General features: G+C 37.3%; 1 protein-coding gene across 3 annotated transcripts in view; it reads left to right on the top strand.

The window, feature by feature from the left end:
• Positions 1 to 16,572, top strand: part of LOC140495708 (fibronectin type-III domain-containing protein 3A-like) — a 145,963-nt gene that overhangs the window by 50,906 nt on the left and 78,485 nt on the right. For 2 of the 3 annotated variants that reach the window (XM_072594712.1, XM_072594713.1), the window contains exon 2: positions 9,387 to 9,518. The exons of the other annotated variant lie outside the window; for it this stretch is intronic. In XM_072594712.1, the coding sequence (XP_072450813.1) occupies positions 9,414 to 9,518 (105 nt within the window). In that variant the 5' untranslated portion in view covers positions 9,387 to 9,413. The remainder of the gene's footprint in view (positions 1 to 9,386; positions 9,519 to 16,572) is intronic. 3 annotated transcript variants of the gene reach the window in all.

Below are 16,572 nucleotides of genomic sequence, written 5' to 3'. Positions count from 1 at the left end.
TAAGATATTTTAGGAATTCTGGCTCAATTCACAGCACTAAGTCCATAATAGCCTGCTCTGTTGTGGGCTCCATCACAAGCTGTTCCAAAAAGCCATCCTGTAAGCATTCCTTGAATTCCCTTTCTTTCAATCCACTGGCAACATTATTCACCCATGCCACCTGCATATTGAAGTCCCCCATGATCACTGTGACCTTGCTTTTCTGACATGCTGCACCTATTTCCCAGTACGTCTTGCGTCCCTGGTGCTGATCACTGTTTAGGAGGTCTGTACATAACACCCATTATGGTTTTTTGTATTTGTGGTTCCTCAACTTCACTCACACAGACTCCACATCATCTGACCCTATGTCATTCAGTGCCATAGGTTTAATTTTATTCTTAACTGAGAAGGCAACCCCGCCCCCTCTGCCCACTTTTCGGTAAGTTTTAAATCCTTGGATGCTTAACTGCCAGTCTTGAACCTCCTGCAACCACATCTTTGATGCCTACTGCATCATAATCATTCACAGTAATTTGTGCCATTAATTCATCTACTTTGTTACGAATACTATGAACATTCAGGTAAAGCATCTTAATGCTAATTTTCTTATCCTCTCTAGTAATATGTCCTAAGTTATCCTTCCTTTTTTGCTTCATTCTTAGTCTGCCTTGAACTTAAACCCTGCCTACATGCTCACCTATCTTTCTACCTGGATGCATACTCACTGTCACTTCCTCTGTGTCCGTCCCCCCCCCCCCCCCCCCCCCCACAAGTTTAAAGTCCTAGTGACCACCCTATTTATCCTTTTTATGAGAGCACTGTTTCTGGATCGGTTCAGGTGGAGACAGTCCCATTGGTACAGATCCCCCTGGTTTTAAAACTGATGCCAATGTCTCATGAAGCTTTGGTTGGCATGGACCAGTTTAGGTCAAAGGGCCTGTCTCCATGCTGTGGGATTCTATGACTCTCTCATTGATTAACAGAAAAGACTCAACGGGCCTTCTGCTGTTACGGCTTATGCAGATGTATGATTTATTTTAATGTAGTGAGTCATTATAATTGACATGCACTTCCTGGGAGAGTGGTGGAAGCAAATTCAGTTTTGGCTTTAAGAGAATTCAAAAGGAAATCATTTGCAAGGTTCAGGGAAATGCTGGGGAATCAATTTAGCTAAATTACATTTGCAGAAAGTAAGCACAAATGGCTGCTTCCTGTATTCAATCTTTGATCCTAATAAATTGACTAGGAATCTTTTCATTCCTGTAAACTTAACTGAAAATATAACTTGTTTTCAATACCACTCTTGCAAAGTTATGATTTTTTTTAAACAACTGTTTGGTTAAGAGAAAAAGAATGCCGTTGATTATAAGATCCGTTGAAAGTGATAATTGAGAAATTAGAAGCAGAAGCCAACTAAATGCATACTTGTATATTTCCAGAAATTCAGTTGGAGTTTATTGGTTAACTCCAGTTGGATAACTTATTGAATTCAAGATTGTTTTCCCTCATAATGGGTTGAAAATGTGTTGCTGGAAAAGCGCAGCAGGTCAGGCAGCATCCAAGGAACAGGAGAATCTACGTTTCGGGCATCAGCCCTTCTTCAGGAATCTGGATTCCTGAAGAAGGGCTGATGCCCGAAACGTCGATTCTCCTGTTCCTTGGATGCTGCCTGACCTCCTGCGCTTTTCCGGCAACACATTTTCAGCTCTGATCTCCAGCATCTGCAGTCCTCACTTTTTCCCTCATAATGGGTCATGTATACAAAATGCTGTTTTCATAGTGCAAAACGGATGCCAAACAACATACATACATCTTTCTTTCATCTCCCACCTGCAGTGAGTAGATGTGAACTCTATTAAATATCTCTTAATAGGTACAGTACATGTGGCATCTTGACATTGCAGTATTTAAATCAGGCAAAACTGTTGGGCCTGGGTGAATGATAATCATTCCTTTTGAGTGGTCAAAGGAATAGGATTCTAGAATTAGCCTTTGGTTTAAGTTGATATAATCTATTAAAGAATATTGCAGGTTTAAATTAATTAGGTGACACGGTGTACGTTTGATAATCTTAGAATTGCTTTTTTGGTTGAGCAGTTCATTACTGATTTGCTTCATCTACCATTTCCTTCCTCTCCCTTTGGCAATTATTAAATTTTGGCTGTAAAGTTGTTACTACACAATTTAGTAACAAAACTACAAGAAGTTTGCCTTCTTCCACTCTAATGAGAACCAAGTTCTGTTAGTGCAGAATCAGTTTATATTTTTTCTCTGAACTGTAGTAAAATGAAGTGAATAAGTTTCTCCAACAGCATCTTAATTTGTGTTGAAAGATGAAAGAAATCTACAGTGTTTCTTGAATTGTGTTGGCCATTCAAATTATGATATGCTCTGGTCTGCAACAAAGCTTTAATTATTTTGTGAAATGTGACCTGTTTATTAATTACTTGATTTGATATAAAATAAGTTCATGTGACTTCATAAAAAATGTGAATCTTGATTCTTTGTATTTTCAGTTTCTATATTTGCTGGTGTTCACTAATAATAAACATACTTACTGTGATAAAACTAGCTCATAATTAGCCAGTGCCACCTGGTGCTGTTTTCACCACGGTGTTGTTCATACATCATATCAGATGTAGAATACCCTTTAAATTTGCATCTAATGCAAATACTTGCTATTTAATCCATCAGAAAGACTGAAGTGAAACTTGTGGATTAAAGTAAATCAATACTTTTCAGTAATCTGAAACAGCGGTTGTGCAGGGCTATATGAACTGACCTCTTACCCCTCTCTCCCAACCCCCTGAAAAAAGAACTCAGCCAGACTTTGAGATTAAAATGTACTTGGGCAGGACACATTTTATTGACTGCAGGCTATATTGCTCATTGTGAAAAATCTAATGTAAATGTTAGATTGTGTCCTCTCGGATGTTAAAATGTATTTGTATGATGACATTGTCTGAATCTGCAGGTGACCTGAGAAATACATGAAACTAAGCAGTTTCATTTGAAAGCAAATACTTAGAACCAAGTAATTTGAATATCTTATTTAAAATAAAACATTATGTGAGGGATATTTCCCCTCTGTCTTTCATTGTTGGTGAGGTATGAATGACAGCTAATTGTATTTGTCTTCTGAAGCATTATATTGAACAAAAGATCTAAACTGTATTTTTTTCGCAAAATATACCACGTTTGAAATTAAATACTGAATCAAAATGTTCCTTTTAACAATGTGCTTTATTATACATAGTTATCAATCTGCTAACAGAAAATATATTTTATGCTCTTCTATGCATGTATATCTACTATATGTTGCAAATATGTGTTAAACTGTCCGAAAGATACTTCCGGACAATAACAAAACAGGTATGTAATACCCATTGGTTGCCGTGACTCCAATGCAAGAAGCTAATTATAGATTAATGATGGATTGATAAATACTCAAACCCTTATTTGATGCTGTGTGAAAAAGGTACTCCAGCATGAAATGGGTGAAAAGATTATCCAAGTTGTCTCAATGGCTTTTTATTTTCTCCAGAAGAGCAGTATGCCAGGCCACCAGTGGTGAATAGGCCTAGTGCTTTGAGAGTGAGGAAGTGGAAAAAGTTAATAGTTTCTCCAAATTATACTATCAGGGTCAGCTGATGGTTCTACTTATCAGGATCATGGCCCATATATGTTTACTGTAAAGTTTTGTTAAGTTACTGCACATTTATTGAAGGTGCATAGCAGCTAGTTTTTTTTCATTGCGGGCTATACATTTCCATGGGATAATGTAGCTGTAATAAAAGTCTTGGTGCAAACTGATCCAAAAGGCCTTGTATTCAACTTTGATTCATATAAGTGCTTACTTAACATCCAACCTGGATTGCATTTTTGACATACGTTTCATGGCTTGTTCTCCTTAACCTTGGATATCAAGATTATCACTTTTTTTCACACTAGGAAATTACTGCATTTCTGGGTACCATCCCAAACTGGATTGAGCTCACATATTATTCTACCTTAATACATTGAAAGAAACCACTATTTACGTCACTGCCTTTTGAGTGTTGGAGTGGTCACAAGCAGTGAAGCCACTGGTGGTCTTAAAGCACTGTAGTATTAGTTTACTTCTAATTGACTTTTGTCTTGCACATTTTTCACCTGTTCCCAAGCCCACTCTTAATATCCATTAATATCTTAAATGTGTGCTCAGTTGGATTATTCATGTTGGAGACAAAATGTAATATTTGTCCCCTTTGTCCTTTTAATCTTGAAACCTTCAAAGACAATATTGTAAGTTGGAATATCATTTCATGGCAGTGCATTAACTTTTGCAAGCACTCAAATAACTACAAAATGCCCTGTTGGATGAAGTTAGTTATCTTACAATTGCATCAGAAATGTAAAAGGTCGTACGGTGAAGCCAGAGTACCACTAAGGTACGTTACCTGCTCTCAAAGGTATATTGCGCTTTGGGAAATTCAGCAGTGGGTGACATTGCCAGCTGTCTGTTTCTGCTCCTTGTCAGAAAGGTGTTAGTATACCGTTCATGTGTTTCATTCAGTTGTTGCAAATCAAAAATCATACTTTTGAGGCTTGCTTGCCTAGTTTTGCACACTCATCTTTTTGAACTTTCTTTTCAACAGCAATTCCTGGACTGGACAATGAAACTAAGTAAACAGCTGGAATTATTACACCCTGGAACTGTCCAGGAATGTCCAGGTTTATGACTGGTTAGGGATTTGGTTGTTTTGGATGTTGTTTGGAAAAGTTAGTTGGGGTGCAGCCTGCCAAGACACAAACCACCCAACACATTCTTTCCCAAATCTTTAAGAAACCTTTTTGGAAAGTATGAGAGCTGAAACAACTGATGCAACTGTTCTCCTGAGTAAATCCTGGAAGGCCTCATTGTCCATCTAAGTGTACCAGGATGCAAGATGGAAAGCCAACTGGAACATTACAGTCTCAAGCCTTTTTTTTTCAAAATTGATTATAACTTAACTGAAGTTTTATTTAAAGTTAATCATTGCAGGAAAAGTTTCTTTTTTTAAACAGGTTTGTGCAAAAGACAATGTGGTCGCTCAGTGGTTAGCACTGCGCCAGGGAGCTGGGTTCAATTCCAGCCTCGGATGACAGTCTGCATAGAGTTTGTATGTTCTCCTCATGTCTCTGTGGCCACCTTTGGGTTCTCCATTTTCTTCCCACAACCCAAAGATGTGCAAGTTCGGTGGACTGACCATGCACAATAAGGTGGAGACTGAGTCTGGGTGGGGTGCTCTTCAGAGGGTCGATGCAGAATTGGTGGGCTGAATAACTTCGTTTTGTGCGATTCACTGATTCTATGACATGGTTATTTCGAAGGGTTGATAATTACTTTCGTATTTCAGACTGTTATAAAGCCTTGAATCTTTGTGGTTATGTCTCTATTTTAATAAAAGAATAATTTTGTTTTTTAAAGAAACACGGTTCACCTTGTATTCTGAAACTAGTATAGATAAAGTATATTTTTCTGGAAAAAGGCACATTTAGCTTGACTTGAGCGCATCAGGACAACAAAGGGAAAATATGGTCTATATGAGAGGAAAGTGCTGCTTGATTGGCAAGTGGACTGATTAGTAGATGTGTTGCCATGGAAAATACACCAGTAAGTGATGGCTGACTGCCAAGTCTTGTTTGAATTTTAAATTAGGCAAGTTGACTCTGGTCAAGGCATTAGCAGAGAATGGTTAGCACTAATTTTGAGTTGGAACAAGTGCAATGTGTATACATCTTGCTGTCTAAATACAGCTTATCTGCAAAGAACAAGATTTTTCTTGCCTGTACTACAAACTGCCTATATCAAGTGCACCATATTACAAAACTGATAATCCTGAATTGGTTGAAACAAGAATGAAGAAAACCCCTCTTGTTCTAGAACATGGTGAGCAACAACCTGTCTGGCGCATGTCAGCTTCAGAATACCAGAAGCACTAACACAGAAAAACCAACTCCAGAAAGCTACAAGCACATCAGGAGCAGCTTATCAAAAAGCGGTTTCCCATATTCTTACACTCGTCCCCTTATATATTTCCACCGATGTCATTTGAGCAAATCAAATCCCCATTGAGGGGCTAAAGCTTGCACTTCAGTTTGGATATAGTGAAGCTGGTCAGGGAAATGACAGAAATGCAAGATCAGATCCAAACTTAAAACACTTTTTCTGGTTCAATGAATCATTTGTTTAAAATGGTTGTAAAAGTTGCATCTAATAATATGCATTGTATTAAAAAATACCATTCCTCTTTAAACTTTTTGTTACATTCCCATAGTTAAGACTGACCTGCAGTTCTTTCAGGAGCAATACTTGCCACAAAATAGCATCTGTCTGTAGTGGTCACGATGGTGGTCTCATGGTCCATTGGCCTATTCAAGATAGGGCAATTACTGTTCCTTTGACTTGGGTGTTCTGCAGGCGAATACATCACCATTCGCAAAGTGAAGGAAATGTCAGGCAGTTAAATCTGCTATAGCTAATTACTGAATGCACCCTGACTGTGAAGAGTAAATCACTGGCTATCTGCCAGCAGATGACAAGAATGCAAGATTAGAGCCAAGTTCAGAGCAGCATAACTTTGCTTGCTAATGGGACTACAGAGTGTAAATAAACCACTAACTCTTGACCTGACAATTGCTGTTCAGTCCTTCAGGAAGAGTCCTCAAAAAGACTTGTAATTACCCCTTTGGGACAGGATCGCTTGTACCTACTAGAAATGTATCTAGAGAATGATTCTAGCTGGCAACAGGTCAGAATTCCTGAAGCAACTACATTAACACTGTTTACAAACAGGAGAGAGGCAGAACAGATAAAAAATTAGCATCTTATTTCGCTTTTTAATGTTAGCTGAAAAATTTTGTACATAATCTTTGCCAACTTACCTTAGCAGATGACACAGGATGGACAGATGTTGAGGAATCTGGGAGGCTGCAGAAGGACTTGAACAGGCTAGGAGAGTGGGCAAAGAAGTTGCAGATGAAATACAGCGAGGGAAAGTAAGAGATTGTGCACGTTGTTAGGAAGAATAGAGGCATAGATTGTTTTCTAAATGGGGAAAGACTTTGGAAATCTGCAAAGGGACTTGGGAGTTCTAGCTCACAATTCCCTTGAGATAACATGGCGGTTCATTTGGTAGTCAGGAAGACAATGTTGGCATTTGTTTCAACAGGGCGAGAATACAAGAGCAGGGGTGCAATGCTGAGCATGTGGTAGGCTCTCATCAGATCACGTTTGGAATATTGTGAGCAGTTTTGGACCCCATATCTAAGGAAGATGTGCTAGCAGCGGAGGAGATCCAGGCATGATTCACAAGAATGATCTCTGGGTTGAAGGACTTATCATATGAGGAGCAGTTGAGGAGTTTAGAAGGATGAAGGGGAATCTGGTTGAAACTTAAAGAATGCTAAGAGGCTTGGATAAAATGGACATGGAGAACATGTTTCCAATAGTAGGAGAGATTAGGACATTGAGGGCACAACCTCAGTGAGGGGACATCCGTTTCAAATTGAGGTGGAATTTCTTCAGAGGGTGGTTATTGTATGAAACACATTGCTGCAGAAGGCTGTGGAGACCAAGTCATTGAGTATATTTAAGACAGATTCTTGATTAGTAAGAGGATCAAAGGTTAAGGGGAGGAGGTAGGAGGATGGAGTGGAGAAACACATTAGTCATGATCAAAAGGCACAGCAGACTCGGGCTGAATGGCCTAATTCTATTCCTGTATCTATGGTCTTATGTTCTTAACGGAGATAAAGACAATCAGATTTTTAAATCTGTCTTCATTTTTTTGCAGCCTATGTATTTTTTAATGATGCAAAGCCTGAATTCTTCATTATTTCTCAACTCCAATACTAGGGATCAGTTTTGTTTGTGCTGCTTATGCTTGAATTGGCCCTTACATGTGCTGGTAATGAGCAGATTTGCAGTGCACCAGATTATGACACAGGTTCATTTGGCATGACTGTATGTTTAGTATAAACTGATTTTAACATAATACCCCATTGCTGTTTCTTAGTGCCAGTTAAAATTTTTTGTACATGGTCAATGATTGGTCAGCTAGTCCTTCAAGTTTCTTTTGAACTTCTTCCTGAACTGGTTTTAGGTAAATATTAAGTGGCATAACTCCTATTGCCCTATCCAGTGTGTATGCAGTGCCTTTATTTGTTTGAATGAGACTTTGTTTTCACTGATCAGCGATGTTCACTCTTTAGGTCTCTTTTTGTCTTTTGAGTTAAATTGGTAGATTGCTGGGATGAGAGATTTAATTAGGCTGATGCAAAGATGAAATACTTAGGTGTCTTGTCTTTTTATTACTTTTGAAGATCACTAAGTCGAATTATCTGAATATTCGCCAGAATCATAAATGTACAAGGTAACAGTGGAAATAAATGAGCAGTAATGTTTGTTTATTTCTTAACATTAAAAATTCAGTAGTTTAATGGAGGGTAGTTTAAATATTTGCCTTTTGATTATGGCGTAAAACAATATGAAATCTCTTTAGTTGCTGATGTCAAAGGAGAGTTGAAAAGGAAATTGTGCAGAAGTAGGTTTCCTCTTTACTGACTTTATTTTCCTGAGTTTAGGAAATTGAATTGGGAATGAGTAACCTGTGTTCCAACTCCTGTTGTCCTAATTAACTGTGTTTAAGAATTTTCAGATTAACCTTTGTTGAGCTGATTTACAAATTTTTTTTTTAATAACCTAAACAGAAGAAAAGTACAAGGAATGCTGAGTACTCTGGCCAGACTGAACATATAATGATAATATGCCAAACTATGATCTCTGAGGTTATGATACACTGACATTCAAACCTGAAGGCGGTTCAAAGCAAAGTTATTGAACTGGGCCCAAAGAGCTGAGAATTGAGCTATGGATAAAGAAGTTTAGACCTATCTATTTTAAACAGAGAAAGCTAGCTTTGAGCTAATCTTAGCATTATAATATTTAGTAGATGGTCTGACAGAAAAATTCAAAACATTGCTCCAAATTAAAAAAATGTGAATATTAATGTCTTCTAATTAATGTCAATAAATACTTGACACTGAATAACTAATGCCAATAGAGTTCTTTGGGTGAAGAATTAGGTAAAACACTGAAATTACTTGATATTTGCATTTATTAAAATAACAATGCCAGATCTTTTAGGGCAAATGAGTTAAGATGAGGTAAATTGTCATCTCCATTCAGATATTGTGCAAAATATCAGTGCAAAACAAGCTGATATTGATAGATTATCACACTCCTTTGGAGATTGATACCTTAATATTAGATACTATAGCAATAAAACTTCGGCAGACAATTTTTAATTTTGAAAAATCAGTAAGTTCAATATATTGGTCACTATTTATATAAATTTAAATTTATTGTGATTTGTTGACAGGGAGAGTAAAAGCATTGCTATCAATGAATGAACATTCCAGTGATAATGGCAGAGCAGCCTCCCATGGAATCTACTCTAATGAATGATGTTCCACTTCTACCTCATATAGTCAATGGGGACAGCGGACAACAGGTGAGTGCTGAACTAAAAGCACTGGGATCTTCTTTTAGAAATTGAAAGCTTCACTTTATCCAAATGTAATGCAGGAGCTGACAAAGCTTAATTCATAATAAATAAACTTGAATCTAATTGTTTAGTATATATGTCAAGGATACCTGTTCCTAATTGGATATAGGATTTTCAAACCCATATGCATAATTGCTTTATGTAAACAGTTTTGCATCCACCTAAATATTTTGTTTGCCTTCAAGGTGTTCATGAGAATAGTACTTGTGACAGATATGAGGTTCTGTTTTTTGAAGTTTGGTAACATTATTTTATTTCAGACTCAAAAGATATACTTTAAAGATCTCAGTTGCACCTTTCACTACAAATCCAAGGTCATGATGAACACCATACGATGAAGGAACATAAGTAAACCATTTAGAACATCAACTATGCTTCACTATTCAGTGATATCATAGCTGATCTGATAATCCTCAGTTCCATTTTGCTGTTTCCCATATCCCTTGATTCCTTAACAATTGAAAATCTATGTATCTCAGCTTTAGTATTCTTAACGCACAGCCTCAACAGCTCTGTCTCCTCGCCTTTGTCTTAAATGTGCTGACACTTGGTTAGAGCTTATGCTTTCTGATCCTAAACAAACCCAGAAGGGGTAATGACTTCTCCACATCTACCCTGTCAAACCCCTGAAGAATTTTTTATGTTTCAATAAAATTGCCTCTCATTCTTCTAAACTCCAGTGAGTACAGACCAAACTTACTCAAACACCCCTTGTAAGAAAATCTCTTCTCACCCAGAATCAACCGAGTATTCCTTCTCTGGACTGTTTCCAATGATAATATGTCTTTCCTTAGATAAAGGAATTAAGCTGTTTACACTACTGTAGGTAGTGGGGAAGCAGTGGCCTCGTAATATTATCACAGGTAATGTTGTAAGGAACCCAGGTTTCACCATGGCAGATAGTGGAATTTGAACTCCATTTTAAAAAAAAACAAATCTGGAATTAAGAGTTTAACAATGACCACAAATCTGTTGTTGTTTGTTGGAAAAACCCATCTGCTTCACTAATGTCTTTTAGGAAAGGAAACTGCTATTCTGCCTGGTCTGGCCAAAATGTGACTCCAGACCCACAGCAATGTGATTGATGCTTAACTGTGCTCTGAGCAATTAGGGATGGGCAATAAATGCTGGCCTAGCCACCAGCACCCTCATCCTATAAATGAATATTTTAAAAAGTGTGTGTTCAAAGTTTGTGAAAAGATTTATAGCTTGGGTGCTCGTTGTTGTGGTTCTGTTTGCCGAGCTGGGAATTTGTGTTACAGACGTTTCGTCCCCTGTCTAGGTGACATCCTCAGAGCTTGGGAACCTCCTGTGAAGCGCTTCTGTGATCTTTCCTCTGGCATTTATAGTGGTTTGAATCTGCTTCCGGTTGTCAGTTCCAGCTGTCCGTTACAGTGGCCGGTATATTGGGTCCAGGTCGATGTGCTTATTGATTGAATCTGTGGATGAGTGCCATGCCTCTAGGAATTCCCTGGCTGTTCTCTGTTTGGCCAAAAATCTGGAGTAAATTATGAAAGATACAATAAAATTAGTAAAAACATGTAACTATAACTTTGCTTTAATAAACATTTTGAATTGTTTACTAGTTTCTGACCTATTCACGGATTATAGATATGCAGTAAATTCTAACCCATTAAAGCCAATGAAAATTATTACAGTATTTTTGTGCTAATATGTATGGAGAACATCAGATACTCGAGAATGCAAAGCTACAATTCAATTGAGGGATTGAAGTAACTTGGTTTTATGATTCAGTGGATTTCACTAGTTTGGGTACTGTTGTACCTATAAGGATGTGGTACTGCAACTTACGTGTGACTCAGGTGTTTGAGGGATTTTAGTTTGGTTGTGCTTATGCAGTTTACAAGACTGACTTTTTCCCTTTTGGATAGTATAGGCTAAAGCTGCCTATTAGACTTATTTGTTGTGATTGCACTTGAACTTTCTTTTGGACCTCTCACGTGCACAAGAAACCTTTCTGTTGCAAAGTTGAAAATTTGATCCTTGAAAAAGAATTTCTTTTATCTGCCTTGAATGGCAACTCTTGTTTATTGATCTGCATTGGAACTTTTATTTCATTGGAGCAGGACAAGAAAAATGGTCTCCTAGATTCTGTCATTTCAGGCATGGAATACTACCTCCAGACTAAAGTTGTATGTTGGCATCATGTGCTATTTCTTTAAATATGAAGGACATGGGTGATCAGGGTTTTCTCAAAAAATGCCATGCATGCAGTGAATTGTCAGTTAGTCATAGTATTACAGTATTGAAACAGACCTTTGGGTCCAACTAGTCCATGCCAAACAGACATCCCAATCTGATCTAGTCCCCTTTGCCAGCATTTGGCCTATATCCCTCTAAACCCTTCCTATTCATATACCCATCCCGATACCGTTTTTAAATGTTGTAATTGTACCAGCCTCTACCACTTCGTGGTCATCTTTATCTGTATATTTCCCAAGGCAGCCTCAGCATTACTTCGGACAATAATGCAAGATCAACATTTGTGGTAAAAAAAATCTTTATAACTGGTTTAAGCATGTTGGTGTTTTTTTCCAATTATATACAAATATCTTCCTGGCTTTATATGTATTCTTGAAGCTAATCAATGTTTGGCTTTTCAAAGTACGATTCCTGGTTGATACAAAGGCTTTAAACAAGGATACTTTCTTTGTCTTTGCCAATGCTACAACAAAGGTAAATGAGTAAGCTTTTACTTTTAACTATTATTCCTAGATGCATATCAACAGAGTTCATAAAGGGCAAAGTCTAGATCAACTATTTATCTGTTTTTCGCTGTCCTGTTTATACTTTTGCAAGCTAATGACTTATTATTGAGCTTCATTCTACCAGGTCAGACTCTGGGAGACTACACTGATCTTTGAACCATGGTTTTGTTGATCGTTTGGATTTTTTGATCTTCCTCTATCAATGAGTGAAGTAGTCCAGAATCTCAGTGCCCATTCGATGTTTAACAGTTCGGGACAAATAGAGGACCCTAAGCTGTCATCTTAATTTTATATTGCAGGCTTTGAGTTTTTTGATAGAACTTTTTTAAAATAGAATCCCTACTCTGTAGAAACAGGCCATTAACCCAACAAGTCCACACCGGCTCTTTGAAGATTAACCCACCCAGACCCATTCCCCTATATTTACCCTGACTAATGCACCTAACCTAGGCATCCCTCAACACAATGGGCAATTTAGTATGGCCAATTTACCTGACCTGCGCATCTTTGGATTGTGGGAGGATTTGGATTGTGCACCCTGTGGAAACCCACACAGACTTGGGGAGAATGTGCAAACTCCACACAGACAATCGCCCGAGGGTGGAATTGAATCTGGGTCCCTGGAGCTGTGAGGCAGCAGTGCTAACCACTGTGCCCCACCATGGTGTTTATTGTTTTTTGTTTATTGTTATTATTGCTTTAAAGTAAACTGTAGGGACTTTGCAATGATTTATTACTTCAAAGCATATTAATAAGCTGTGAAATATTATAATTCTTAGTGCACCCTAATTTAAAATTCTTATGGTCCATTGTTGTAACCTGCTGAGTACAGGCGGGGTGGTCAATGCTAATTTGTCATCAGTTGTAGAGATTAAGAATTTATAATGAAAATACTTTGTGTAACTCATGGCTAGTTATGCATCTTGGAGATCATTATCTTTTATTGCTTTATGGATAATGCCAGTATTGGACTTCTGGAATACGGTCAGAAATGGACCTTCTTACAGGCAAAAGAAAATCTATATGAAATTCACCAGAATCATAAGTAGGAAATATTCTAGTTTAGTATTAGGGGTGGGTTTGTGAATCACATTTAAGTTTCTTGAATAAACTAACCAAGAATGTATCAACTGGTTTAATATTCCTTACAAACATTTAAAGAGACATTATCAACAGAGGAGAGATGTGGGATGATGTTCCCTTCTATTCACCTTTTAACTTCAGAAAGTTGTATTTTTCAAGCAATGTTTTTTAACCCCTTGAGTACTGTGACTTTTTAAAAGAAAACAGCTTCAGGTTGTTCAAAAAATGTTCAGTTTTTGATAGCAGTTTTTGTCATGTGACTATGCTGTCAAAGTTCTGCATTGTCCACAAATGCTTTGATGTTGCAAGCCTTTATCACACATCAGCACTCCAGATATGAATGTCCTCCAAATGAGTTTGTGTATTTCCATCTTCTTAAGTTTTACAGGCATATGATGAGATCATAACAGAATCAAAAACGTTAGCCCCCTACAGGTAGGCAATGGAGAAATTTGCATCGGAAAATGGTTGTAACATTGCAAAAGTATTTGGTTTGTGTTCACAGTGGAAAACGCATATCACGTAAAGTAACCAAGAAGCTAATAAGAGTGAAAAACTTAACAGAAGAGCATTATTGAGAGAAATCTAATGGATTAAAAGCCAGCCAATATCTATGACCTTGTTGAATGTCTCAGAGTTTTAAAGAAGGTAGTCATATGAATAGCAGATGCACTAGTTGTGATTTCTAAAAATCTTTAGCTCCTTGTATACTGTGACAGTTTAGGGGAAGCAGTTTCATGTTGGTAGTATTATTTGTTTGGTAATCCATAACACCAGGCTAATTTTCCTAGGGTAGGAGCATGAATCCCACCATTGCAGATGATAAGATTTGAATTCAATAAGAACAATCTGGAATTTAAAAAAAGTCTAATGATGACCCTGTGCCAATGTTGATTGTCATTAACAAACCCGTAGATTCATTTTTGACCTTTAGGGAAGAAAATCTACCATGCTTACCTGATGTATGACCTACATGTGACTCCATAACCATAGTAATGCTCTTAACTCTTCATGCCCTCTGAGCAATTAGGGAGAGGCAGTAAATACTGTTCTGTACAGTGATGCACTCATTCCGTGAACAAATAAAAATTGCTGAAATCTATTATTAAGTAATCTGAAACTATGCATATAGAAAATCTCAGCATGAGGAGACAGGGTTGACATGGTGTTTTGGAAGACCTGCCCAAAATGTCGACTCTCCAGCCCCTCAGATGCTGCCTGACCTGCTGTGCTTTTCCAGCGCCACACGTTTTGACTTTTATGGAAGACCAATCACGTTTGACAAATGTCATTTTATGAGGATGTCGCTGGTAGTATCAGCATAAGGGAGCCAATAGTTTTCATATGCTTGGATTTCCAAGAGTCTTTTGTGCCATACAAACAGTTAATATGTAAAATAAAAGTTCCTGGAGTTGCTCGAAGTTCGTGTATGCAAAATTTGTTCACTAACTGAAATTAGAGTGTGGGGATACATGGAGTATTTTCAAGTTTGTAGATTATAACTAATGGAATGCCACAAGGATTGTGCCAGAACCTCCACTAGTTGTAGTCTATATAAATGACTTAGCAACATTGAAAATAATGCAAAACTAACAAAGGTATAAGTGTGAGTAGGTGTAATTAATCTAGACAGTTTAAGTGAATGGGTGATATGGTTTGACGAGTTGTAATGTGTACTCTGGTCTAGGCAACTGAAGTGTTATGCTTGCAGGTGATGTATTTCATAGTATAGTTAAAGCTAGGGATTGTAGGTGAAGGGTAGGTTGGCATTCCCAAACTTGCCTGTATACTTATAATGAAATAAATTCACTTTTCCAACCAAATTACTTAATAGAACAGAAAAATTCCTGAACAATGTATGCCTGAGATATTACCTTACTAAATCTGACCAGGTGAAGGCATAACATTTAAGAACAATTAATTTATCACTGTGAGTTTTATCTAAAAATTATCATTTTCTGTTGCAAAGGGCAAATCATCAAAAAACTTTGATTTTTTTGTTGTTGGTGATTTCAAAAGCATGCCAACCTGCCTATTGAAAATTAGAAAAAGATGGAGGATCAAGAGGCCAAGGGAGGTGATCTCGGAGGAGTAAGACTCTTTGAAGGTCGATGGGCAAACGGCTATGAAAAAAATTTGGAAGTGTCAAAGTTAATGTTGATGTTTGGTCTAAGGTTTATGAAATGAAGTTTGAGCCATTGTGTGTTAACTGTAAATTTCATGTTAACTGTAGTCTCTGACAATGTTCGGTCAATTTAAAATCAGTTTTACAGAAATAGAAATTTGGTTTTCAAAAGTTGTTCAGTACTAAAATGTGCGTTTGAAACAAGCACACTGAACCATACCATGCCCGCACCCCACCCCCACCCCTCAGTTGAGAAGCGGCTGAAATAGCAATGCATATTTGCGGGAGAGGCTTAAAAGAAGGTTGAATTGAACTAATCCAGGGTTGTACTGTAAGGGATTGAGATAGCCTGGCAGTTTGTGAATTTGAAGCTGGTTTTGAGAATAATAGAGCCATTCATTTAACCACATCAATAAAGCTGCGCTTATTTCTTGGATTCACAAGATCAGTTTTATGGTTAGATATAAATAACTTATCAACTGGTTTATGACATTATGTTTTGAAATTTAAATTTTAGTATTTTGAATTTAGTAGTTTTGGGAAAAGTAGTAGATATTCTGGCAGTGAAGGGTTCCATTTTATTTAATTAGGGAAGTAAACTGTTCAAAGCTGTCATTGTTCATGTCCAGTGATTAGTGTTTTAATTAAATGTTTGTTTATAGATCTTATTTCCAATTGAAGAGCGTGAGAGGCAATGAGCAACTCAGTGCCATCTGGTAGTGATATGCTAAATTGATATTGATCTTTATTATTTGTTTGATAAATACATTTTTAACATTTCATCTGCTGCCTGCAAAATTATAAACATGACTGATGGTTTGAAGCAGCTGAAAAGTTTATAAATGTAGTTTATAGGTTTTGTCTTTAAAAATCTCATCAGTACAAGTATTGTAGTCTGAACAATGCAAAATCAAATCTACTCCTGAAAATGTTGATAAGTGATCAGGTGTAAATGCTAGTTTTAAATACAGAAGGACCTGATAGAAATGGGTATGATTGGGAGACATAGAATGGATAGAAAGATACTTTTTTCCATTTATGGTGGGGGGGGGGGGGGGTCAAT

Source organism: Chiloscyllium punctatum, chromosome 25, assembly GCF_047496795.1.
Source record: "Chiloscyllium punctatum isolate Juve2018m chromosome 25, sChiPun1.3, whole genome shotgun sequence".
Lineage (NCBI taxonomy): Eukaryota > Metazoa > Chordata > Chondrichthyes > Orectolobiformes > Hemiscylliidae > Chiloscyllium > Chiloscyllium punctatum.
This window is presented reverse-complemented; position numbering and strand designations above follow the sequence as displayed.